We start from the raw sequence: 27,230 nt of genomic DNA on the forward strand, positions 1-27,230 counted from the left end.
ACGATTAGTGATGTTGAGCAGCTTTTCATGTGCCTCTTGGCCATCTGTATGTCTTCTTTCGAGAAATGTCTATTTAGGTCTTCTGCCCATTTTTTGATTGGGTTGTTTGTTTTTTTAATATTGAGCTTTGTGAGCTGTTTATATATTTTGGAGATGAATCCTTTGTCCATTGATTCGTTTGCAAATATTTTCTCCTATTCTGAGGGTTGCCTTTTCATCTTGTTTATGGTTTCCTTTGCTGTGCAAAAGCTTTTAAGTTTCATTAGGTCCTATTTGTTTATTTTTGTTTTCATTCCTCTAGGAGGTGCGTCAGAAAACATCTTGCTGCGATTTATGTCAAAGAATGTGCTTCCTATGTTTTCCTGTAAGAGTTTTATGGTGTCTGGTCTTACATTTAGGTCTTTAATCCATTTTGAGTTTATTTTTGTGTGTGGTGTTAGAGAGTGTTCTAATTTCATTCTTTTTTTTTTTTTGCGGTACGCGGGCCTCTCACTGTTGTGGCCTCTCCCGTTGCGGAGCACAGGCTCCGGACGCTCAGGCTCAGCGGCCGTGGCTCAAGGGCCCAGCCGCTCCGCAGCATGTGGGATCCTCCCGGACCGGGGCACGAACCTGCATCCCCTGCATCGGCAGGCAGACTCTCAACCACTGCGCCACCAGGGAAGCCCAATTTCATTCTTTTACATGTAGCTGTCCAGTTTTCCCAGCGCCACTTATTGAAGAGGCTGTCTTTTCTCCATTGTATATCCTTGCCTCCTTTGTCATAGATTAGTTCACCATATGTGTGTGGGCTTATCTTCGGGCTTTCCCTCCTGTTCCATTGATCTATATTTCTGTTTTTGTGTCAGTACCATATTGTCTTGATTACTGTAGCTTTGTAGTATAGTCTCAAGTCAGGGAGTCTGATCCTCCAGCTCTGTTTTTTTCCCTCAAAATTGCTTTGGCTATTCGGGGTCTTTTGTGTCTCTGTACAAATTTTAAGACTTTTTGTTGTGGTTCCATAAAAAATGCCATTGGTAATTTGATAGAGATTGCATTGAATCTGTAGATTGCTTTGGGTAGTATAGTCATTTTCACAGTATTGATTCTTCCAATCCAAGAGCATGGTATATCTCTCCATCTGTTTGTGTCATCTTTGATTTCTTTCATCAGTGTCTTATAGTTTTCTGAGTACAGGTCTTTTACCTCCTTAGGTAGGTTTATTCCTAGGTATTTTATTCTTTTTGTTGCAGTGGTGAATGGGATTTTTCCCTAATTTCTCTTTCTTATCTTTCGTTGTTAGTGTATAGGAATACAAGAGATTTCTGTGCATTTTGTATCCTGCAACTTTACCAAATTTATTGATTAGCTCTAGTAGTTTTCTGGTGATATCTTTAGGATACTCTATGTATAGTATCACGTCATCTGCAAACAGTGACAGTCTTACTTCTTCCTTTCTAATATGTTTTCCTTTTATTTCTTTTACTTCTCTGATTGCCGTGGCTAGGACTTCCAAAACTGTGTTGAATAAGAGTGGCGAGAGTTGAACATCCCTGTGTTGTTCCTGATCTTAGAGGAAATGCTTTCAGTTTTTCACCACTGAGAATGATGTTTGCTGTGGGTTTGTCATATATGGCCTTTATTATGTTGAGGTAGGTTCCCTCTGTGCCCACTTTTTGGAGAGTTTTTATCATAAATGGGTGTCAAATTTTGTCAAAAGCTTTCCTGCATCTATTGAGATGATCATATTTCTCTTATTCTTCAGTTAGTTAATATGGTGTATCTCACTGATTGATTTGCATATATTGAAGAATCTTTGCATTGCTGGGAAAAATCCCACTTGATCATGGTGTATGATCCTTTTAATGTATTGCTGTATTCTGTTTGCTAGTATTTTGTTGAGGATTTTTGCATCTGTATTCATCACTGATATTGGTCTGTTATTTTGTTTTTTTGTAGTATCTTTGTCTGGTTTTGGTATCAGGGTGATGTTGGCCTGCCTTGTAGAATACGTTTGGGAGTGTTCCTTCCTCTGCAGTTTTTTGGAAGAGTTTGAGAAGGATGGGTGTTAGCTCTTCTCTAATTGTTTGATAGAATGCACCTGTGAAGCCATCTGGTCCTGGACTTTTGTTTGTTGGAAGATTTTTAATCACAGTTTCAGTTTCATTATTTGTGATTGGTCTGTTCATATTTTCTATTTCTTCCTGGTTCCATCTTGGAAGGTTGTACCTTCCTAAGAATTTGTCCATTTCTTCCAGGTTGTCCATTTTATTGGAATAGAGTTGCTTGTAGTAGCCTCTTATGATGCTTTGTATTTCTTCAGTGTCCGTTGTAACTTCTCCTTTCTTATTTCTACTTTTATTAATTTGAGTCTTCTCCCTCTTTTTCTTGAGTCTGGCTAATGGTTTATCAATTTTGTTTATCTTCTCAAGGAACCAGCTTTTAGTTTTATTGATCTTTGCTGTTGTTTTCTTTGTTTCTGTTTCATTTATTTCTGCCCTGATCTTTATGATTTGTTTCCTCCTACTAATTGTGGGTTTTGTTTGTTCTTCTCCAGTGCCTTTAGGTGTAAAGTTAGTTGTTTATTTGAGATGTTTCTTGTTTCTTGAGGTAGGATTGTATTACTATACAATTCCATCTTAAAACTGTTTCTCGGGCTTCCCTGGTGGCGCAGTGGTTGAGAGTCCACCTGCCGATGCAGGGGACACGGGTTCGTGCCCCGGTCTGGGAAGATCCCACATGCCGTGGAGCGGCTAGGCCCGTGTGCCATGGCCACTGAGCCTGCACGTCTGGAGCCTGTGCTCCACAACGGGAGAGGCCACAACAGTGAGAGGCCCGCGTACCGCAAAAAAAAAAAAAAAAAAAATGCAAATTGCCAAGCCGCATCCTTGACCCGCCAAATCAGAAAATCTGGGGGTGGGCCCAGCAATCTAGTTTTGGGTTTTTTTTTAATAAAATAAATTCTGCAGGTGATTCTGATGCACCTGTATCAGAACATGTCAGTATGAGGGCCAAGGCTAACCACAAATTCTTGCCCCAGACTTTGGCGCAGGAGACAACCATTTGTCAGTTTCTTTAAACCCCTTTCATCTCCTGTTTGAATCATTACATCTGGTTTTCATGATCTCTCACTCCTTTTTAAATTTCATTTTTAGCTCAACATCCCCATAGGGTGACTTTACAGTGTGTCTTGGTGTGGATATCTTGGAGTTTACCTGTTTGGTGTTAATGGGCTTCTTGAATCTGTACGTTTCTATCTTTCTCCAGATTTGAGAAGTTCTTAGCCATTATTTGTTTAAAAATTGTTTTTCTGCACTATACTCGTTCATCTCTCTTTCTGGGACTCTGGTTACATGAATGTTTAATATTATAGTATTGTCCCACAGATCCCTGAGGCTCTAATTACTTATTTTTACCTTTCTGTAAACTTTTTTCCTCTTCGCTTTTCAGATGAGATCATTTCAACTGATCTGTTGTTTTCTTTTCTCTGTCATCTCCATTCTGCTATTGAGCCCATCCAATGAGTTTTTAAAATTTTGATTACTGTGTTTTTCAGTTGTAATATTTGATTCTTTTTTGTATACTTTATTTCTTTGTTGAAACTTCTTATTTTTCAAGAGTGTTCACCCATGTTTGACCTCTTTTTTGTTTTTGTTTTTTTTTAGGGCCCATCATTTTTATTTCTAAGTCATCTGATATAGAAAACTAAAAGTTTTTTATTATGGAAAATTTCAAACACATACAAAATACAGAATATTATAATTAACCTCCATGTGCCCATCACCCAATTTCAATAATTATTAACATTTTTTGTTTATCTTTTTTCATCTAGGCATTCTCCCCTGATCCTACCCTACCCCCTCACACACATTTTTCAGGGCATCCTATAGGATAAATTGTTTGAACAATTTTATAATAGCTGATTCAAAGTCTTTATCAAATAAGTACAACATCTCTGTGATCTCAGCATTAACATCTGTTGTTTGTGTTTTGCTATGCAAGTTGAGATTTTTTTTCCAGTTCTTTATATGCTGAGTAATATTGAATTGCATTTTGGACATATCTATATTATATTGTAAGACTCAGGGTCTTGTTTCAGTTCCATGGGAAATGTTGATTTTTGCGTCTTTGTTTTAGCAGGCAGTTGACCTGGTCGGATTTAGACCATAAGTGAGAATCAGTCTGTGGGTCGTGATTCCAGTTCCAAGGCCCATTCAGTTTTCCAAGCCTTTGTGGTGCTATTCCAGTCTGTCCTATGTGTGTGCCATCCACCGGCCAGCCTGGGAGCTGAGACGTGTTCTGGCTCTTGGTTTAACTCTGAAAGTCTCCGTGTGCTGCTGGGGGTCAGCTCCATGTGTGCACCGTTGGGGGTGGCCCAGGAATTCATACACAATTCCATGAGGTTGCCTTCCTGAACTTCTCCCTCTACACCATCTCTCAAGTACTTTCTGGTTCCTTGGGTCTTTCCTTTTCCGCCCTCCAGCTAGACGTCTTTATACTTTATTTATAAAGTATATAAATATATATAGCTTTATTTATACCACTCTTTCATGTTCTTCCTGTGCTTGTGCCCATGTCCGGGCCGAGCAGTGAGAGGACAGAGGGGAGAACAATAAAACAACTGGCATCTGCCCTACCCTCCTGGGTCCACAGCTTCTGGGATTGGAGAGAGACTTTCCCCTGCCTCCCAGATTTAGGCATCTGTGGACCCCCTGCTGCCGCCACTATTGCTGCTAGGGGACCCTCTCCCTCCTCCTGGAACCAAAACTAGAAGCTTCTCCTGGAGTTCTCTTTCACACTAATGTCAACTTTTGGGTTTCTTCCCAGATGAAGCCGGGGACACTGGAGGGAAACAATGGTAAATTCATCATTGGTCAGTGGTGCTTTAGGTCCTGGTCTCTTTCAATCCACCCGCTTCTGTTTGTTTTCAGACCCCTCAAGCAGCTGCTGCACGTGTTCTGTCCAGGCTCTCAGGTGTAGCTGCATTCAGAGGGAGAGGCAGGTGGACGATGCTGTCCCATCTCGGGCAGAACCAAAACTTCTCCCACAGCGTGGCTTCAGACTGACGAGAAAGGAGAGATTTACCCAAAGCCGAGTTCCAAAATGAATGAATGTATTTGTCATAATGGTCCATGGAAAAAAGTGACTTAGATACAGAATTATCTAAAGGCTGGAAAGTGGGTGAGGTGGGGGGCAGGAGCAGCAGGAGACCAAGTAGCATTGGCTGCTGAATCTTGGCAGGTTTGTCCGGCTCCCAGATCCCAGACTGGTGGCGTGGATGTTCTGTGGGATGTGCTAACCCTTCAGCAGATTAGTCATGTGGTTGCAGAGGTGAAGGACAGCACAGTGTTTTTATAGCCTGGGGAGGCTTGGGGGTGGTCCGTAAAGAGAAGGAGTTGATGAAGGTAGGAGACTCTTGGTGCTTAGGGAGAGGGGAGCAAGGGAGGCATTTTGGAGGGAAGGATGGGATGTGGACAGCCTGTGGGAGGCAAGGCTGAATAGTTGAGATTGTTACTAACGGAATGAGTAGTATTGTTAGTAACAAAGAATATGAGCTACTAGGTACCAACGGAAAGAGAGTTACAGTCAGCCCTCCATATGTGTGGCTCCACATCCCAGTGAATTCAACCAACTGCAGGTTGAAAATATTCAGGGAAAAATTTCCAGAGAGTTCCAGAAAGCAAAACTTGAATTTTCCGTGCTCTAGCATTTACATTGTATTTGCAGCTATTTACATAGCATTTACATTATATTAGGTATTATAAGTAAGGAGGATTGTGTAGGTTATGTGCAAATACTAGGCCATTTTATACAAGGGACTTGAGCATCCCTCGATTTTGGTCTTCCTGTGGGCGTCCTGGAACCATCCCCCATGAGGGATGACTGTGCTAATAGTTTGACCAGTTAGTGTAATGCCTTCTATTCAGTACCTTAAAATTTAACATTTCATTGTCTGCTGTCTGGAATCATCCTGTAATTATCTCTTGTACTCAATCCATTGTCTTTCGGAAGGATGAGAGCTGCTCCGTATACTCTTTTTGTATCTCCCCTGAGGCTTTAAGAAGAAAAAATTGAGCTCACCCTACACCCACACCCACCCACACACACACACACACACACACACACACACACACACACACCCCTAAAAATTTCTTTGAGGGGATGGGACTGGAGCATCTTGAAATTTTATAGAGCTCCACACTTAGCCCATGCACACAGTTGGGCAAATGATTCTTGTTGATTATTTGGCTGGAAATCTCAATAACAAAGATTGAAAATCAATTTTCTTTCTTCTCTGGCGTCCCAGAATCTAATTGGGCAATTTTTACTTTGCCAGAAGTAAACAAGGGTTTAAGTGGTTTATCTGAAGCAGGATATTACAAGTCCACATTTGAATTATAAACATTGAAAAGGAGAGGACAGGGCCTAGGTGGCTTTTTGGTAAGGTGTCACGTGCACTTACATCCTTCACAAATATTAACAGGCGATCTGATGGCATGCTGTATACCTGCTACCCTTGATGCCGGGTGCCTGTCACTCACCTGAGCCCGCTGTCAGCCCCAAGCCATGTGACCTGTTTGAATCCGTTAGTATTCGTGTGAAATTTTCATACCCACCACAAGCGCCGTGTCAGATCTTAAATCCCCATCTCGCTGCCCAAAGCCATTTTGAGATAGAGAAAAATTACTACAGTTCAAGTGTCTTAAAAGCCAATGTCACAAGGGTCCAAGGCCCTAGAACATATTACATAATCTGTTCTTAAGTATTGGCATATGTTAGTGGAAATTAGACTCTATCAGGGCCCCCAGATGGTGCCACTATCATAACTTATTTTAGTATAAATATCTTTAAGGCCTTTTATACGACTTGAAATTATCATACACAAAGCAAGTTTCTTTTCGCTTGAACTAGGAAACGAAATAAGAGCTTCACCCATTCTGCCTCACCCAACTTCTCATGCGATACCATTCCAGAACATTTTTCTGGATGGAGCTTTGCTTTTCTGACTGTTGTATCTAAAATGAAAACCTCTCTTTCACTGAGCATGGTTTAGCAATGCGTTATATATCCTGTGTGTGTGTGTGTGTGTGTGTGCTGGGGCGTAGAGGAGGGCCTTTCTAACGTATGATTAAATTCAGAATGTGGAGCCCTGAAGCAGAATTTCTGAAGGCCTCCTGGCTTTTGGCCTGTAAGCTCGTATTACATTGCATCATACCCTTTTGGGAATACAGTTGTTTTATATGTTCATATTAATGGTAACTCAGAATGAAATAATTCAAACATCATCACCTCAGAAATATTCATATGACAACATTTAATTTAAAACAGTTGATTTTTGTTTTTGTTTTTGCGGTACGCGGGCCTCTCACTGTTGTGGCCTCTCCCGTTGCGGAGCACAGGCTCCGGGCGCGCAGGCTCAGCGGCCATGGCTCACGGGCCCAGCCACTCCGCGGCATGTGGGATCCTCCTGGACCGGGGCACGAACCCGCGTCCCCTGCATCGGCAGGCGGACTCTCGACCACTGCACCACCAGGGAAGCCCTAAAACAGTTGATTTTTATTCGTGCAGTAGCAGAATTAGAAAATCTCACATAAAATTTGAGGACCGTAATTAATAGTGATATTAATGATTATTATCCCTGCACTCCTTAGAAATCACTAGAAATCTTTACATGTTTAATTTTTTTCAGTGTGCCTGAAATATTAAAATAGAAAATCAGTGGTTTCATTCACAGAGACTTAAGTGAAGCTTTTTTTTGTTGTTACCAAATGTCTTTGTCTACCTTTTTATAATATCGTTTCCCCTCCATCCCCTTCTAAGATCGTCTGGAATTTGTCTGTCCTCAAGTATTTAACAGGCTCTCAAGTGATCTCAAAGATGCCATCATATATTTCAAGGAGGTTTAGATATACTCTAAAAATGACAAATTAAGTGCATCACAGAAAGTCCATGTGCTGTGATTAATCACATTAACCTCAGATCAGGGAGTCGCTCATAGTTAAGGAGAATTTAAGATCTGGAAGGAAGGCATTGAAGACTTGGTGAGGGAGCTGAGCCCTGGAGGGCTTACCCCGTCAGGCAGGACACATGAGCTGGGTCTCTTCCGAAGGCCTTGTACCGTCACTCACTCTCATTCATTCATTCACTGCCTTTTCCCCTTCAGCTTTTTGCTTTTTAAATATACTCAGAAGTCTCCTTTAAACAAAAATACCACAAAATATCCCACAGGGTCTGTCAACTCCCAGCTCCAGCTACTACCAGCTCTGTCTTTCTCTTCATAAACAGACTTCTTTTTCTTCTTCTGTTTTTTATTGAAGTGTAGTTGACTCACAATATTGTGTTAGTATCAGGTGTACAGCAGAGTACACAAACTTCTTGAATGAGTTGTCCACACTCAGGAGACCTCAACCGCACTTTCCCTGGGCTTCTGAGGTTTTCCTTCTCCCCCTCTGAGGGTCCTTCTCTGTTTCCTTTGCAGGTTCATCTTCCTCTCCTTGAGCCATTAAAAGCCAAGCTCCTCAAGGTGCCCAGTGTTGGGTGGGCCATCTTTTCTCCCACCTCTCTGTTCTCTCCTCTTTCCCACACCTGTGGCTTCCTTTATTAGAGATGACTCTCACATGTATATAGAGAGATACCACATTCTCACGCACACACACGTATATGCACATATATATGTATACATCTCTACCTGATATCTGTAGAGATGTGTGTGTATATGTGTATATACACATGGATCTTAGGTAGATATGTACACATACATATGTATGTATGTCTGTCTCTATATTTTGAGGTATATAGTTCATCTATAAACTTTTTTTTAATTACCATCAGGATTAATAAGCAATTCTTAATCCTCCAACTTTCTAGATTTCTTCATTTTGATCATTTAACAGAATATACTTGATAAGAACCAGGCGTTCTTTCAAAAGTATACTTGCCAACATCAGGAGAACATCTTAAACAAAATATGCTTTATTTCAGCACCATATCTTCTCATCACAGAGCACCAAATTATCAAAAACTATGCATATATATATATATATAATAGAGAGTAAAGTCGGTGGGAAAGTGGGCAGGTTGGTAGATGGACAGATGGACTGAGAGGGCTCCTAGGCGTTTCTTCTGGAGCTTCAGCTCCATATTTCTATCTGCAAAAGGCATCTCAAATCCATTATGTGTAAAACCAAACTCAAGATTTCTCCCCCAACCTGATTTTGGTCCTTTTCCAGTGTTCTCAATCAGTGTGAACAGGTCCCCATCCAACTAGTTACAGCAAAGCCCAGGAGCATCTTCTTCACCTCCCCGGTCCCCCTATCTGGCCCATCATGAGTCCTGGTGAGCTTATCTCCCAAGTATCTTCTGGATCTGTTTATTGACCTCTTACCCCTCCCTTCCAGTTCTGAGCCGCCATCATGTTTGACCTGGACCACTGCAGTAATCTCTTCCCTTGTTTATCTACATTTCCTCTCGCCCTCTGGTACATTCTTCAAACAGTAGAAAAAATGATCTTCCTGAAACTCACGTCTGATTGTGTGGTGCTGCTGTTGCGCAAAGCCCTTCAGGGTCTTGCTGTTGCCCCTACGTGAAATACAAGATGCTTTACTGTATCCCGAGCAACTCTACATGCTCCGTCCTCCCCTCTCTCTCCAGCTTCACCTTGTGCAGTGCTCCCCCTGGTTCCCTCTGCCGTGTCTCCCATCACTCATCATCATTATCACTTCTTCCTGTCACAGTCTGTTGGATATGCCCCCCCGCCCCGCAAGAGCTTGTCTTAAGCACCACCTCCTTCACGGCATCGTTCCCTAACCTCCCCTGCAGCCAGCCCCCTCCTCGCGTGCTCGTGAGCCGGGGGCAGGGTATCTCTCCTTCAGTTGCAGCTTTGCGTTTATTTGTTTGGCTAGTGACCTCTTCCTCCTGGTTGTTCACAAGTTCCCTAAGGACAAGGTGTGTGTCCCACTCGTTCACCTCTGCATCCCCACCCCCAGTTCTTATCATAGCGCGGTAAGTGTTCATTCAGTATCTGTTGAGTGAGTGGACACACAGCTGCAGCATGTGAAAAAGAAAAAATGAAGCACATCTTTTAAGCCAGTAGGTTTGTCCATAAAGGAATACGATAGAGGAAAGAGAAGGCACCAGCCTTAACAGAGCCCCTTTTATGTGCCAGGTGCTTTATACACATTATTTGGACGGAAAGAAGGAATGGTCATGGGTAGTTTTGTTTTCTTTCATAACTCCTCGAAGGGATTTTTATGTGTATTTCATGCCAATACATGGGTGGCAAGATTTTTTTCAGTGAGTTAACATGATATGAACTATGTCTCTGAAGTACTATCCTATTTTTCCATTAACATATTTTAGCAATTTTCAACTTGTGTGCCTGGGCATTTTATTAACAGAAAAAAAAAAAAAGAATTGGATTAGGTATAATTAGCACCTCAAATGAGATTGCCTTGTTAATCTCTCATGTCATTTTAAGAGCGTTAAATACACATATATCCTGGACGTGGCTACTTAACTTCTGACTTTAGTGTGGCACACAGTTTTGAGTCCTAGTCGTAAAAGGCATGTGGGAAACACCTTTCTTCATTGTGGTAATGGTGCCTTTCCATAGTTGGGAAATATACGAATGCAATTTTATATGAGGGGGATAAGCAGACTGTAGGTGGATAATATCCGCTGCTGCCCTTCTGAGTCTCCCAAAAACGTGTGCTGCTTCTCACGTTGACTCCATTTCTGCTAAAAAACGACAGCCATCAGAACCAACCCTTCGATTGCTCGCCGTGGTTACGATCTAAACCCGCTAGGTTCTAACCGTATTGAATTTGAAGCTCCTTTGAGAATCCGTGACAGTATGTCACATAGGCAGGTGGATGTGCGGGTCTGAAGCTCCAGAGTGGCCATGTGGGGTATTGCTATTACCTGCAGGGTCCAGGTGGAGCTGGTACCCAACTAGAGGTCACGTGCCCTGTCCAGAGGAGGCAGCCAACAGTAGCCCAGTGACAGCACAGATCTACTGATACCACATCTTCTAATTTTTGAAGGGAAGCCAGAAACTCAGACTTTTATGTGAAAACTACAGATTTTTAACCGTTGACAGTGAAGGATTTTGTTTTTTACATCTGCGCGGGACACACAAAACACATCTGTGAGCTGATTTTTTTCTCTGACCTTCGTTGCAGATTCTTTATCCCGGCTGCTAGTTCTTCACGGTCTCTCTCTCCCTCATCTGTCCAATACGGGTTCCTGCTGCTGTTTCACGTCCCCTGCATCTTGGCTGGACCTGACTCTCTCCTTTCTCCGAGCCCAGGAGGTCCATCTGCTGTCTCAGGCTCAGCCCCTCCCCTTGTCACCCTCTTGTCCTGTGGGACCCAGCTTAGGTCCTTGGTGTCACCTCCTGCACCCTGCACTCATCACTTTGATCCGTCGTGGTTGACTTCTACATGAATGTCTTATCTTCACAACTAAGTTACATTCTTTTTCAGGACAAAGATTGAACATGGGGTTTGGGGGTGGGGGGTGGTTTGTTTTGAGGCTTGGTTGACTCTCAGGTGCGAATGGGACCAGAAAAGATAGCAAATCTCCTAAATGCCTCCAGTGACAGGGAGCTCACTGCCTTCTGTGACATCCATGCCAGTTTGGGACAGCTCCTATCTTAGAACGCATCTGTTTGCTTAATCAAGCTGAAATTTACCTCCCCACCTAATGATTTTGTTACCCTTGGGCATTTACACTGAATTCTTCTCCCCCTTGTACAATCATTTTCTGAACAAGCAGGACACTAGTCAGTCCAAAGGAGCTGTTCTTGTGTGTCCAATGTAGCCGTCTAAACAGGGTTTTCTCAAGAAGCCGTGTTTTTACGTGGAAATAGTCACTGCATATGCGCATTTTCTTTCCTGTCGAATTCTGAGGGAGTTTTTAGTAACAGTGACCCTATTACTAAAAACCTACTGCTCTGACAGTTTCACCGTGTTTTCATTTGAATGCACTGTCCTTTGAGGTTTCTACTTCTATCGGCATTAATAAACATTTCCTAAATTGGTGACCATATGCTTTGCTTGATATTCTCACATCTCTTTGGTTACCTGATTTCTGTTTTTCTTTTCAACAATCAAAAGTCAAATTATCTGTATACTGAGTTTTAAATCTCTTATGATATTGTCATGCTTAGATCCCTCACTTCTGCCCTGGGTAACGTGAGAATTGTGACACTCGGCTCTAAAAATAAAAGCGTTTGAAGATTTAGAATTGGCTTATGTAAGCAGACTTTTGCGACGAAAGCCTCCCCTCACTCTGTTGTTGTGTAGGACTGGAAATCACATCTCAGCTGCAGGATTCCATGTTAGAATGTCACCAGCTAACCAGGTTGCTCAGTGTAAGCTCATTGCTGTTTCTGTGTGTTCTTAGGTGCCGTGATACTCCTGGGAAGAACCAATATGTTTCGCTTTAACCATCCGAAGGAGGCCGCCAGGCTCAGGGAGAAGAGGAAGGTGAGCAGTGTGGAGTCTCCTGTAGCTCACTCCGCTCTGGGAGGGGCTGGGGTCGGGGAAGAGGGGGTCTCCACTCTGGTTCCAGCAGTTTAACTTTCTGGAGCACGAACCAGCCCATAGCCTGGATTGATTCTAGAGGGTTTGTTTCCCAGCGCATGGCTCCCTGGTGAAATAGGCTAGCAAGTGAGATCCAGAGCAGGAGGAGAGACACTGCGTCTCGACCCTCCTGTTGAGCGCTGCATCCCCTGAAAGGAGATGGGCGTCATTTCACATTAAGTGGAGAGTACCTTCCACTCAAGAGCATCTGTTTTAAGAGTTAACCCCATATCAGAATCACTTTCATCCAAAAGTTGGCTCACGTTTTATTTTCATTCACAGTAAATTGGATTTTTGATGAGGGTGTGAAGCAGAGAGGGGGCGAACTTAGGACGATGGGAAGAGGCTTCAGCTTGGATGGGGATGACTAGAGGGCCCTTGAAGTACTGGATGAGGGAGGTGGGCAGAGGACCAGAAAGAGACAGGAAGAAATGGAAGGGAGAGAAACCTGTCTAGGACACCGTGTTGACCGTAGACTGAGGAAGGGAATTAAGTCACAGCTGAGTTTTCTGTGAGCCAGGCACTGTGCAGAACCTCCACATGTACCAGTTTATGTGCACAGAGGCTGTTATTACACCCACATCACAGATGATCGAGATGAGAAACTGAGGTTGGCCTGTCCCGTGGCCAGCGAGCGGGGAGCCAGGGCTGCAGCCCCGCATCTCAGCCTGCTTTTGCTGGGGCTGCCCAGAGTTGCCAGTGCCTTAAATGCGGAATGACGAGAAAGCCGCAAACCCCAGCCTTCTCCAGGGCTGCCGGTTCCAGCCTGTGAAGCCTATTGTCTGTTCCAGCCCAGAGTCGCCCTGGAGGGCCCTTTTCAGGACAGAGTTGCAGGGAAGAGAGGGAAGGAAACAGGTTTTAACTTAGTTATAATCATGACACAGGATGAGGGGAGGGAGGGCTGGCAGTGCGGGGCAGCTGACGTGGGGCCTTGGAGGCCCCTGGAAGGAGTTTGACTGTTTTCTAACCATTTGAGGTCTTTAAGCAGTAGAGGAATGTGAAGATAAATTTACTACAAATGTTAGGAAACTTTCCATGGAAGCCAAACAGGTTAGGCTGTTGCTCTTTTGGTCTCCCTCCACCTCTCCCTCTCCCTCTTTGTCACTCAGCAAGTGTGAGTACTGCTCCTGCCAGGGGACAGGGTTGACACCGATGCCGTGACCCCTTCCCTCCACTTGAACGCAGCAGCCAGGTCAAGGAGATCCACAGGGCTGTGCAGTTCCTGCCCGAGCGCACTGCGGCCCTGCTGGCCTTAGCGTGGGGCTTGGGCTCCAGACGGATCCCTGGCCTGACCCCTGACATGCGTCCTCAGAGAGACCAGTTGTGTGCAGGCTGATGGGGGGCGTGAGCCCCTCGTTGCCTCTCCCCAGTGGAGCGTGGGGAGCACAGAGCGTGGCCTTCCCTTGCTGCCGAGGTAACCGCTCTGCCCTGTGTCTGCTCTTAGAGTGGCCTTCTGTCCTCCCTCAGCTTGTCTATGACCGACCTGTCCAAGTCCTGCGAGAACCTCTCTGCCGTCATGCTGTACAACCCAGGGTGAGTGGACTGCGGCGTTGCCTCCCCTGGGGTTTTCACTGTTGTGGTGTTTGTTGTGTCGACCCCATTAAAGTCATTAATTAAAAAAAGAAGTCAGTTAAAGAAAATAAAACTTCTGCAGTCAGGCCTCCTTATCACATCAGCCGTAGTCATTTTCCACGTTCCTTTACAGCCCTTGCTGTGTATGGACATCCTTTAACTTAGTTATAATCACGGCACAGGATGAGGGAAGGGAGGGCTGGTGGCGGGGGGCAGCTGATGTGGGGCCTTGGAGGCCCCTGGAAGGAGTTTTCTAACCATTTGAGGTCTTTAAGCAGTAGAGGAACGTGAAGATAAATTTACTACAAATATTAGAATGTGTGTCATCTGGAGAACGTAGCACAGAAGTGTGAGACCATTTAGGAAGCTACTTCCTTATTCCCGGTGGGAGGTACCAGTGACTTGGGTCTGGGTGGTCACCATAGTGATGGAGCATCGTGGAATGAAGGGCGGTTCCCAGGCTCCGGGTTTAAACAGTTGGGCAGGTGATGCACCTGCTCCTGAGGTGCGGGAGGCAGGGATGAGCAGCCTGGGCTGGCGGTGGGGTGAGGGTTCAGTCAGTGTATCTTTCCTATTAGGTTGGAAGTTTTTCGAGGTCAGAGGCTTATCTTACTAATTTCCGTATTCTAGAGTGTCGTTCACATAAGATGCTTGACGAATGTTTAGCAGACAGATTAAGAATGAAATTTTAGTAAGACACCTGTGCCCTTTGCGGGGAAAAGGATTTTCACTAGTTGCTCTGGGCATTGGTGTTCTAAATGGTGGGAAATGACACATTATGCAAAGGAATGTGTTTCTGTGCACGAGTCAGTTTCCAAATGGCACTGCAGTTGGTTGAATAACCTCGAGTTCATGTTCGGGATCCTCAGGCAAAAGGTGGGAAGAGGGCCTCGTGACAAAGTGAAGACTTAGGCCAAGGCTGTCAGGGAATTCAACGAGAAACACTCTGCGGTCGGCTGAAGAGAGGGTGCTGGATGGGTTGGATGCTGCGTCCTGTTCATCTGGCTTCGGTTAGCAGACACATTTCGTATCTGCCACCCTTGCAATACTCATTTGTACAAATTCAAATTCAAATGACTTAATACTTCATCATACCTTCATTCCCCCGACTCCAGGCCCCGCCCCCAACTTGCCACCTGCTCTAGAGAATGATTACCCATGAATTAAAACAGAATTGGAGAGAAGTCGCTGCCTCTGATTTATGGGAAGCAGACACCTTGTAAAGTTCTGTGCTCCAGCGACTCGGCCAAACAAAGCGGGATTAAAGCCAAGCTGGGCTGTTTTTACCTTTTTTGATGTTACGGGTGTAACTATCCTTGGCCTAAATTAAGCGCCACGCGATAAACGGGAAGAATGTTGAAAGAAGTATGTTCACTGCTTGGACACTAGCTGAATAGTTGTTACTTAAATCTAATAAGGCGCCTGCACACAGAGTGTGTTAGTTTCTCAAGATGGAAACTTAGGGCTGAGATGCTTCAATAGGACAACGCGCATTTATTGAGGGCGAGGGGAGACCATAAGTGTCAGGTGCCGTGTTCTCTCTGCCTAAGAAAATGGACACATGGGTGTGAACCCACTTAGCGTGAAGTCATGGAAGTTATATGATTCAGGATTAGTGGCCTGTGACCTGGGAGGGCCAATGGGAAGGGAATGGTGCAAATTGACGTGCTTGGAAGGGATTCTCTTCCGGTGGCCATGCCTTGTAATGTGTTGGGTGATGTAGAAAACCAGAGACTTTCAGAAAGAATCTTTCTTGATGTTGAGATCACCTCCAGCCAGCATCATGGGATCTGTGCCATAAGCCTAAATAACGGGAACCCACTTGTCCTCCACGCTTATGGAGACCAGGCATTGTCCCCTTTGTAACATCGTCCCCAGTTCTCCCCCTCTTCTGTGGACTCTCACTGCCGTAGCAGTGCGCAGCCTGTGGTAAATAGCCGGGGCCCATGGCAAGGGGTGGGTGGTGTGGCGGGTAGAGCAGGGCTGTGAGGAGCCTTAAGTAGTAACCCTCCTAAGTCCCTGGTCCAGCACTTTCTTCTCCATAGTTGAGGATATAAAGATGTTAGAAGTCTATAAAGATGCCTTATCTCAGAGAACAAAGTGGATAGAACACTAACCAGAGATTCAGCCCTGGATGCCCGCCAGGTAGGAACCCCAAATCACTCCCTTCTGTTCTACTTGAGAATTCTGTTCAAGAGGCACAAAAAAAACTGGATTCTGTGCTGGGCCCTGAGATGTTTGCAGGAAGAGGTTTTCCCCTGGAGAGATGTTCTGGGAAGGAACATTTTATGAGCAAACAAGGTGAGTGCTGGCCACAGCCATGCTGAGCTTAGGAAGTGATAAGAGGATTCCGCAGGTTGGGGCCTGACTGGGGGGCGCTCTGAAAGCCATGCCTGGGCGTGAGCAGGTTGCTTTGATAAACAGATGTCTATTCTTTGAGGAACTGCACTTTGGGGTTTGGGAGGATGGAGCAGGAGAGATGGCAGCTCAGGTTCTGCTGGCACAGTCACAGCACCTGTGTACATGTAACGTTTTTATAAGTTCTGCTTAGTGTGTTTAGAATTTATGATTATGAATAAAATGTATGGCCCAAAATACAACAGAGAGTTATTTTCTCTATACTCATAAGCATTTGCTAACTCATTTCTTCACTCTTTTTTTTTTAAATTGTGCTAAGATACACTTAACATGAAATTTCCCATCTTAACCATTTTTAGGCGTACAGTAGTGTTAAGTGCGTTCACATCGTTGCAGCTAACCTCCAGAACTTTTTTCCTATAAAACTGAAACTCTGTACCCATTAAGCAGTAACATCCCAACCCCCCTCCCCCTCACCCCTGGCAACCGCCATCCTATTTTCTGTCTCTGAATTTGACTGCTCTGGGTACCTCATATAAGTGGATTCATACATTATTTATCTTTTTGTGACTGGCTTTTTTTTTTTTTTTTTTGGTGGTACGCGGGCCTCTCGCTGTTATGGCCTCTCCCGTTGCGGAGCACAGGCTCCGGATGCACAGGCTCAGGGGCCATGGCTCACGGGCCCAGCCGCTCCGCGGCATGTGGGATCCTCCTGGACCGGCGGGGCACGAACCCGTGTCCCCTGCATCGGCAGGCGGACTCTCAACCGCTGCGCCACCAGGGAAGCCCGTGACTAGCTTTTTTCACTTAGCATAATGCCTTCAGAGTTCATCCATGTTGTAGCAAGTATCAGAGTTTCTTCCTTTTTAAAGTTGCATAACATTCCATTGCATGTATATATCACATCTTATGTATCCATTCATCTGTCGATGAACACCTGGGCTGCTTCCACCTTTTGGCAGTTGTGAATAATGCTGCTCTGAACACGGGTGCACAAATATCTGTTTTGAGCCCCTACTTTCAGTTCCTTTGGGTATATACCCAGAAGTGGGATTGTTGGATCATATGCTAATTACGTTTTTAATTTTTTTGAGAAACTGCCACACTGTTTTCTGTCTTAGGTGCAGCCCTGTTACATTCCTACTAACAGCGCCCAAGGGTTCCAGTTCCTCCACATCCTCACCAATACGTGTTATTTTCTGTTTTTTTTCTTGTTAGTTTTTTCTTTTGTTTTGTTTTGTTTTTGATAGTGGCCGCCCTAATGGGTGTGACATGGTACCTCACTGTGGTTTTTCTTCACTCTTTGTTTTCTTTCCATTTTCTTAAGAATTTCCAATCTGGAAAGTAGTGTTTGGAAATACAGAAAGATGGAATATCTGAAATTCAGCTCCCCCAGTAAGTTTAGTAGATAACTGATGAGTGTCAATCTGACAAGGATCTATTTCCTGGTGACTCCCTCGAGCCCTGCCAGGTTCAGTTCACAACCAGCCCGTTCGCCTGTATCTCAAAGCCCAGTCCATGGGGTAGGGCTTCAGGAGGTGTTTCTAGCCAAGGAGAGATGTGATCATATTTGCCTTGAGAGGGAACAGTGAGGGCGCGGAGGGAGCTGTGAGAGGGACCTGGAGGTGAGGCCTGAACTGAGGCAGCAGTGGGAGGAAGCTAGGTGGGCTGCACAGGCGCCCAGGGCAGGAAGGAAGTGATGAGGCCCGAATGGATGTGGGAGGGAAAGAAGGAAAAGCTGGTAACATCCATTTTCTGGCTTAAATAATTGGTCCGGTGTCGCATGCTCTCCAGCTGAAATACAGATACGGGAGGAGGGCCAGCTTGTCGAGAGGCAGGGAGAATGCTGAGCACAGCCTTGAGAAACTGGACCCCGGGCTGCGAACTTCCTCCTGGGAGTGACTGCACCGGAGCACAGGGTCGGCCGCCGGGCGCCCCGTGGGGAGCGTGGGGGCCTCTGCAGCCTGTCGCAGGCGCAGGGTGAACGCGGGGCCCCCGTTGACAAGCCCTCCTGTTCGTTCCGCATTCACTCAGCTGCTGGGTGAGGGCCCTTGTTTGGCCCGCCTGTGCTGGGGCTCAGTTCCCTTGGAGCGTGCTCTAGTGTACAGGGAAGACTGTGGGGAAGCCTGGCGGAAAGCAGGGAGCCGGGAGCCTTGCCGTTGCTTGTGACGCTTGGACTCCTCTGGGTTGACTCTGGGTGAGGGCAGCTGTGCAGCTCCACCCAGGCCCCTGCCACGGCGCCCCGCTCCTCACCATAGGGGGTCTGTATCCACCTACTGGGTGATGGGTTTCACAGGCTTCAGTAGGTGGCCTGGCCCTGGGACAGTGCAGAGTTTGGGGTCCCTTACCCTGTATTTACCTCTCTTAGGACCAGTTTGGGATCAGTGTTCTGCTTTTAAACTGGAGAACTGGCTTTTGGCCTTCTTAATGATTCCCTGATGCTAAGTATTGGCTTAATAAATGTTAGCTGCCCCCCAGCACCGCCCCCTCCCCTGCCCCAAGCCTTCTCTCTTCTTCTTTGTTTCTCTCTCTTTTTTTTTTTTTTTTGCGGTACGCGGGCCTCACTGCTGTGGCCCCTCCCGCTGCGGAGCACAGGCTCCGGACGCGCAGGCTCAGCGGCCATGGCTCACGGGCCCAGCTGCTCCGCGGCATGTGGGATCCTCCCGGACCGGGGCACGAACCCGTGTCCCCTGCATCGGCCGGCGGACTCTCAACCACTGCGCCACCGGGGAAGCCCTGGGCCTTTGTGAGGCTCTCACGCACACAGACGTACTTCATGCACGTTTTGTGGCTTTCTTGACTGGTGCACGTTCACATCTCTTGGTTTCCTTGGTATCCTGTAGACCTGAGTATGTTTTCTTGCAGCGGATTTAAAATTTATGCTACTTAGTACTCAGTTCCTCTTAGAACAAAGCTCTCTGAAAGAATTACATCGGGTTTGCAAATGACTGTATACAGTACGATCCAACTTATCTTCAGAGCAGTCAGTTTCAACAGGCAACCTAGTAATTGTCCAAAAAAACCCATGCTCTGAATCATAGTAAGATTTGGACTTTTTAAAAGTGAAATCTTTGCTACCCAGGAGCATTTTATGAGCCCAACTGGGCATGTCACGTTGGATGTACCGTCTCTAAGGTAGTTTAGGAACTCTGCCGGCCCGCATCGTAGGCTTTCTGGAGACCAGGATTTGTAGGCACACATGCGTGGTACTTAGTGCCAGAGAATTTTTGGAGGAGGCAAAGCAGCCTGGTGACTTCCTTTGAGAGTCAGCTCCGCTTTGAGAAGCGCCCAGCCAGGGTCTTTGCCAGGAAACTGTTTCACTGCAGGGGAAACGTCCAAGCCCACTCCTCAGGCATCCTCTGTCTTGCTCTGAGGCTGCAAACAGGCGGCTAACTTGGCAGAAAGCGGGAGCTTTCACAGCTTTTGGAAAGTGCTCTGAGCAAAATTATATACATTCCAAGTTCATTTCAGCCTTAAAGGGAGAAAATGTCATTTGTGCATTGTCCTCCTTTAAGCACTGACCAGCGGCGAGCCTGTTGAAATGGATATACTGCGTTCGAAGAAATTCCGAAGAGGAGAAATGCCTGGGTTTCAAATGCGGTTGGGCCAAAAATATCTAAAGTCAAAAATCAAACCTCTCTTTGGCAAGCCGTCCAAGGAGCTTTATGGAACGTAGCGCTGATGGGGTTGATGGGCGTCAGGGCCAACTCAGGGCTCAGTGCAAGGCCCCTGACTCTGAAGACTGTCTGAAATCATCGACAATCAGGGGATAAGGACAGACGAGTGATGGTTATTTTTAACCTAACTTTTAATTTTCGTGTGTTAATCATTACGGAAAATTTAGAAATCACAAACAAGCAAAAAAGAAACTACGGCAGTGAACATGTTGCTGTATATTCTAGTCTATACCTCTGTCCCACCATCTAGCCATCTCTGTCTTTCTCTCTGTGTGTGTGCGTGTATATGAACATACATTTACATATATACGTACATACATTTACATATATACGTATATACTTATATACATTCATATGTGTTCTTTTACCAGGATGGGTTCACACTGGGCTTGTTTTATGCACTTATATAACTTTCCTCTTCGTATGTATTAACCTACATCATTTTAACATCCATGTGAGATTCCATCGTATGGATATGCCATACCTTACTTATCTTCTGTTGGCAGGTGTTTTGTTGTCTAGCTTTGAACTATGGCAAGCAGTTGGGGTGAACACATTTGTAGCTAAATCTTTGTGCTTATCCGTGAGTATTACTTCCTCGGGTGAGAAAAAGTAGCATGGGATTACCAGGCCAGAGGGTGTATATGTTGATAGTTTTAAGGTTCTTGATAGACGTTCACAAACTGTTCTATAGGATGGTTGTACATATCACCACTATTTATCTCTCACCAATACCACATGAGAGTTTCCCTTTCCTTGCAAACTGGAAAAGGATCCTCTTGACTCATAGACCGTGTTGATATGAACACACCCTCCTGGATGCAGCTCTAAGCTATATTCACAGCAGCTGGAGTCTAGGCAGTCCTGCTAACAGTGGCTCTCTCTGGAAGCCTGTCCTGGGCATCCTGACCATCACCCAGGATTCATCAGGCACCTCGCTTGTCCCGTGCAGAGCTCCGTGCTGTGTGCAGTTCGCTCCAGCCTTCTTGCTCCTTCAGGTTTAGAGTAGGGTTGGGGTTTCGGAATGTGAAGCCGGAAGGAACTATATTCCGCAGGAAGAGTTCCGGGATTGCGACGCAGAAAGCCGAAAGCACCAAGATACGTTATGGTGAGGACTTCTTACCAGCTGACGACAGTTGTAGGAAAAGAAAGTAGTTTCATTTTCCTTCCTCTCTCCTACCCCTTCCCTATTTCTTCCCTCCTTCCCTCCCTCTCTCCCTTCCTTCAACTGGAAGGATAAATACATCACACTGGGGAGAGTAAGAAAACGTCAGTAACCAGGTGCTTCCTTTGCTGTACTGAGCTTAGCTTCCCTCTACATTTCTGTCAGCTTCCAGGAAACAGTCACAGGATCTAATCTGTTCACTCAGTTCCCAGCATAGCACCTGGAACTTAATAGCCATTGTAATACATGTGAACCAAGTGAATTCAGTTCTTCCCCTTAATTCATACCAATGTAAAAGGGGCTTCAGAAACAGAGCCTGGTCATAGCTGGAGATACTCTTGGTAAGACCCGCACCGTCAGGTGAGGTCATGTTCTCACTATGGGTCCTGGGAGGAAAGATTGCGTTGCCCGTGGATACAGTGCCCCGCTAGCCCCACTTTTTTCTCTTCTCTCTCACTTTCTGGGGCTTTATACATTGTTTTATCCTTTTTTTTTCTTGCTGACCTGGAGTGTGAAAGTTTTATACGTGTAGTGGTTGGCAATATTTATGTTGCTGGTGACTTGGCTGTGTTTTAGCTGATGGTTATTTACTGTGTTTGTCTCTGCTGGTTTGTCTTATTGGGCCTTAACATCTTTCAAAAGTTTGCTTTGCCGCAAGACTGACTTCCTCTCCAGTCTTTGGTCTCAGTGGTGTCGCTTTTTCATGGGCCATTTACTCACTTGGCGGTTGCTGTAGAGCCTTAAATAGCTTGTGAAGATGCACAGTCTTGGGGAACTGGCGGTGAACGCAGCTGAAAGACGTGAGCTTCTTCCTCCATTAACAGAGAACAGCGTCAGTTTCAGCCAGGCCCCGGGGATGTGGCGAGCCGATTCCAGACCACCGTGGTAGAGCAGATGCACAGTAGAGAGAGCCGTGCGCAGTGTTTGGTTTCCCAGTGCATTTAAAAACTATGTTTATACTGTAGTATTACATTATACTGTATGTTAAGCATGCGGTAGGATTATGTCTAAAAAAATGTACATACCTTAATTTAAAAACACTTTAAAAATGCTAACCATCATCTGAGCCTTCAGAGAGTCACAAGGTTTTTGCAATAGTAACATCAAAGATAACTGATCACAGCTCACTGTAGCAAATATGATAAGAAAGAAAAGTTTTCAGGATAGTGAGAATTACTAAAATGTGACACAGACAGAATGGCCATCATCAAAAAAATCTACAAACAATAAATGCTTGAGGGGGTGTGGAGAAAAGGGAACCCTCTTGCACTGTTGGTGGGAATGTAAATTGATACAGCCACTATGGAGAACAGTATGGAGGTTTCTCAAAAAACTAAAAATAGAACTACCATACGACCCAGCAATCCCCACTACTCGGCATACACCCTGAGAAAACCATAATTCAAAAAGAGTCATGTACCAAAATGTTCATTGCAACACTATTTACAATAGCCAGGACACGGAAGCAACCTAAGTGTCCATCGACAGATGAATGGATAAAGAAGATGTGGCACATATATGCAATGGAATATTACTCAGCCATAAAAAGGAACAAAACTGAGTTATTTGTGGTGAGGTGGATGGACCTAGAGTCTGTCATACAGAGTGAAGTAAGTCAGAAAGAGAAAAACAAATACCGTATGTTAACACCTATATGTGGAATCTAAAGAAAAAAAGAAAAATGGTTCTGATAACCTAAGGGCAGGACAAGAATAAAGATGCAGAAGTAGAGAACGGACTTGAGGACACGGGAAGGGGGAAGGGTAAGCTGGGATGAAGTGAGAGAGTAGCATGGACGTATATACACTACCAAATGTAAAATAGATAGCTCGTGGGAAGCAGCTGCATAGCACAGGGAGATCAGCTTGGTGCTTTGTGTCCACCTAGAGGCGTGGGATAGGGAGGGTGGGAGGGAGACGCAAGAGGGAGAGGATATGGGGATATATGTATACATATAGCTGATTCACTTTGTTATAAAGCAGAAACTAGCACAACATTGTAAAGCAATTATACTCCAATAAAGATGTTAAAAAAATAAAATAAATAAAATGTGACACAGAGACATGAAGTGAGCAAACGCTGCTGGGAAAATGGCGCTGGTTGACTTGCTCGATGTCGGGTTGCCACAAACCTTCAATTTGTTAAAAAAAAAAAAAGCAATATCTGCGAAGTGCAGTAAAGTGAAGTCAGTCTGTACTGACTTAGCTTTTTCTTTCTTGTCCTTGAATATAACTCCACTGTGAGCCACTTTAAATGATGAGCTCCTTTGTTTCCTGTTTTCAGAGTAGCAGAATGGGGGCTTCCCTGGTGGCACAGTGGTTAAAAATCCACCTGCCAATGCAGGGGACAGAGGTTTGAGCTCTGCTCCAGGAAGATCCCACATGCCACGGAGCACCTGAGCCCGTGAGCCACAACTACTGAGCCTGCTCTCTAGAGCCCATGAGCCACAACTACTGAGACTGTGTGTCACAACTACTGAAGCCCATGCGACTAGACCCTGTGCTCCGCAACAAGAGAAGCCACTGCAGTGAGAAGCCCACGCACCACAATGAAGAGTAGCCCCCGCTCGCCACAACTAGAGAAAGTCCACGCACGGCAATGAAGACCCAACGCACCCAAAAAAAAAAAAAAAAAAAAAAAGAAAAAGCAAGGAGCATAACGATGAGCTATAGGATTCCAAGTGTGATCTGTCTTCATTCTGTTCCTTTAGATTTGCGCTGTCTGCTCAGGGGCAGCATTTCTGCTTCCCTCATTGTAGAACTGCATGATCCAAAGCTGAATTGTGTGGGTCAGTTGAGGAAGTGAGCCTTTGCCCAGTGCAATGATGGATAGCAGTTATGGGCAACGGTGGTAGGTAGCAGATTCCTCTTCGTCCTACATGTCAGCATGATTTTCTTCTGAAGTAACATCTTGTATTAACTTGATTACCTGCCGTGAGCTCTCTGTAGTTTGTTGACTCATTTGATCAGAGCTTGTTGCTGATTCAGTCAAGGGTTCCTGACGTACATACATACCTGTTCCTGCTTCCAGGCCTTTGCTGGAAACGTGCTGTTTCCTCCTCCTGGACTGCTCGTCACATGGCTAAATCCCACCTCCCCTCTAAGATGTCAGTTTCAGCGTCATTTCCTCAGGGAGGCCCTACCAACCCCAGCCCAGATTTCATCTCCTTGGATCTTTATACATAGCATCCTGTCTCTGTGGTAGCACTTTAAATGGTTGCTTAAATTGTGGGTTTTGGTGCAACTATTTGCCTACTCTTGGTCTGGGTATTTAATGGAATATTTTTAGTATATTTAGTGAAAAGGTTTGATTTTCTTAATAATGTACCCCTGCTTCTAAGTAGGTGTTTGGGAAGCAGTTGTTGATTGAATGTGTGTGTGTGTGTGTGAATTGTTGTGCCATAATGAGGACCCTCCACCCCCTTCTTTTATCCCAGACCGTAATCCTAACCTTGAACAGCCGTGTCCCACATCAGTGACCTCAGATATTTAGTCACCATAAGCAACCCCAAATTTTATGATCTACTGAGGTTAATCATCGTCATCGCTGGAGACGAATGGAAATCAACTAGAGATTTGTAGAAGCAAAAAGGAAGTAAAACGGTTGCTATAATCACAGTAGATTGAGAAAAATGTTTGAAACAGGTAGTTTGTCTCATTATAAATTGAGATGCTTATTGCAAAAAAGTAAAACATTCAGAAATGAATAAAGTAATCACAAGCATTCACAATCCTTCCACCAAGAAATAATGATTCGTTTATATTTGTAATATTTACTTATATTTTATACTATATATGTTTAATTGTACATCAGGTACTATAATCATGCATTCTAAAAAGTATCTTAGAAAAACAACATCGAGCTCTCACTCGATACACAGCTCTGTGTTCTGCTTTTTCTTTTACTACTTTCCTGGGAACTTGTCCCCAGGTCATCCAACACTCTTCTTCATCCCATGTTTATATCATCATGTAACTCTTTTTTTTTTTTTGCGGTACGCGGGCCTCTCACTGTTGTGGCCTCTCCCGTTGCAGAGCACAGGCTCTGGACGCGCAGGTGCAGCGGCCATGGCTCACGGGCCCAGCCGCTCTGCGGCATGTGGGATCTTCCTGGACCGGGGCACGAACCCGTGTCCCCTGCATCGGCAGGCGGACTCTCAACCACTGCGCCACCAGGGAAGCCCCATCATGTAACTCTCGCTTCATCATTGAGGACTCTTGGAACTATTTCTCCTTTTTGCCCACATAAATTGATTACAGTGCAATTAATCAGCTTATATAAATCTTTCCCACTTTATTATTTGTCAGCTAAATCCACACACCCCAGAATTCTTTATTTGACGATATCTGCTGCTTACATTAAAACAACAAGGGGAGGAACAGAGAGAGAGACGTCAGAGAGAAATCAGGAAGGGAGGCTTGAGACCTAGAAGAGGCGATGGCAGGGGAGGGCTGGGGGAGGGCGGCCAGCCCCAGGGAGGTACACAGGGGCTGCCGAGACCTCCCTTAGCCCCGTGGATGTGAGGCTCATGTTTCAAGCCCTGCCTGGTTGAGCGTGTGAGCATCGTGTCCCTAAGCATGCGGTATCAAAGGAGTACAGGTGTGCAAAGTAGACCCGGAGAGCTCTTCACTTCAGGAATGTCTTGCCAGGGCAGAGGAGCTGTGGTGCATTTCAAGTCTTTTTCACGTCTTCAAACCCCCCTTCTCTGCCCACAAATATGCACAGCTTCTCTTTTCCTAAACGAACCTCCTCTTGGGCTACCCCGTGTAGATCCCACCAAACCGTTTCATCAGGATCATCTACCAGGTACATTTCCAGCCATGTGAGATTGCTCCCATAAAGCATGGTGCATCTGTATTCTGAAATGGCATGATACTAAACTGTGTTGTGGAATGATAGGTAATGTTTTGGGGATTTGTCCAAGGTGTGTATTAGGAGGAAAAGGCTACACAATAAACTCTGTTGTCAGCTTTCATCCGTGTGCGTGTGTGTTCGGCTGGGAGGCCGAAGGCTCTTTACCAAGATACCGTGATCGTGGTGAGGGACTTGACTGCATTTTACTCCCCTGTATTTTCTACCTTTGCTGCAGTTAATTACTTTCATCTTGAGAAGGCTGGAAGCACCGCCGGTTGTTATTTCTTAGGGCACAGAGAACTCTGCCCTGGCTGACGTCATTGCCTCCCCGCCCAGGTGTTCTGTGACTCTGTGTAATTGGGGTCTGGTGCTCAGCCTATGCCACTGACTTCAAAGCTCTACCTGGAGTGCTCATTAGTTGAACACCTACTATGTGCCTTGCAGAAGGCCCTCAGATACACAGCTCAGCTGGGTCTCTGTCCTCCAGGAGCCCTGGTGGACAGGGCTCTGCCTATCCTCTGTGACCTGTAGGGTCCCGGGTGGTCTGGGCCCTTCTTGGGCCCCTTCCCTCATCCCATCCCTGTCCCCTGGTTGCACCTGCTTTCGCCATTCCAGTCTTGCTGTGCTCCCCGCGTGCCACGCGTTGTCCCTCGTCATTGGCCTGGCTTCCCTCGTGTGCCGGCACCAGCTGCATCCTCGTGGTCACGCCCTCGCTCAGCCCTCTCTCCACCCTCCCTCCTGGCTTCAGGCTATTCCACAGCACGTATCACAAAAACATCTTCACTGTTGGTTAGCTCTCCTTCTCCCCCCACTCCCACTAGAATGGAAGGTTTATGACGGCAGGGGCTTGGCTCCTTTTGCTGAGTCTCAGGGCCTGGGACAGTGCCGGGCACGTGAATGGCTTGTTGATCAAATGAATTGATGGTGCGTGAGCCACTAGCTCCTGTTCCTCATGCTCAGTGCCTTGCTTGTTTCTTTCGTTTTCCTTCTCCTATGTTTGTTCCACTCGATTTTCCCACTCCCCACACTGTGGCCATTGTTCTG

General features: G+C 45.5%; 1 protein-coding gene across 3 annotated transcripts in view; it reads left to right on the plus strand.

The window, feature by feature from the left end:
* The window catches only part of KIF16B (kinesin family member 16B), a 280,303-nt gene that overhangs the window by 138,150 nt on the left and 114,923 nt on the right, over positions 1-27,230 (plus strand). For all 3 annotated transcript variants that reach the window (XM_082670031.1, XM_082670032.1, XM_082670033.1), the window contains exons 16-17: positions 12,382-12,464; positions 14,005-14,093. In XM_082670031.1, the coding sequence (XP_082526157.1) occupies positions 12,382-12,464; positions 14,005-14,093 (172 nt within the window). The remainder of the gene's footprint in view (positions 1-12,381; positions 12,465-14,004; positions 14,094-27,230) is intronic.

This window comes from Grampus griseus (assembly GCF_964374135.1).
Source record: "Grampus griseus genome assembly, chromosome: 14".
Taxonomy (NCBI): domain Eukaryota; kingdom Metazoa; phylum Chordata; class Mammalia; order Artiodactyla; family Delphinidae; genus Grampus; species Grampus griseus.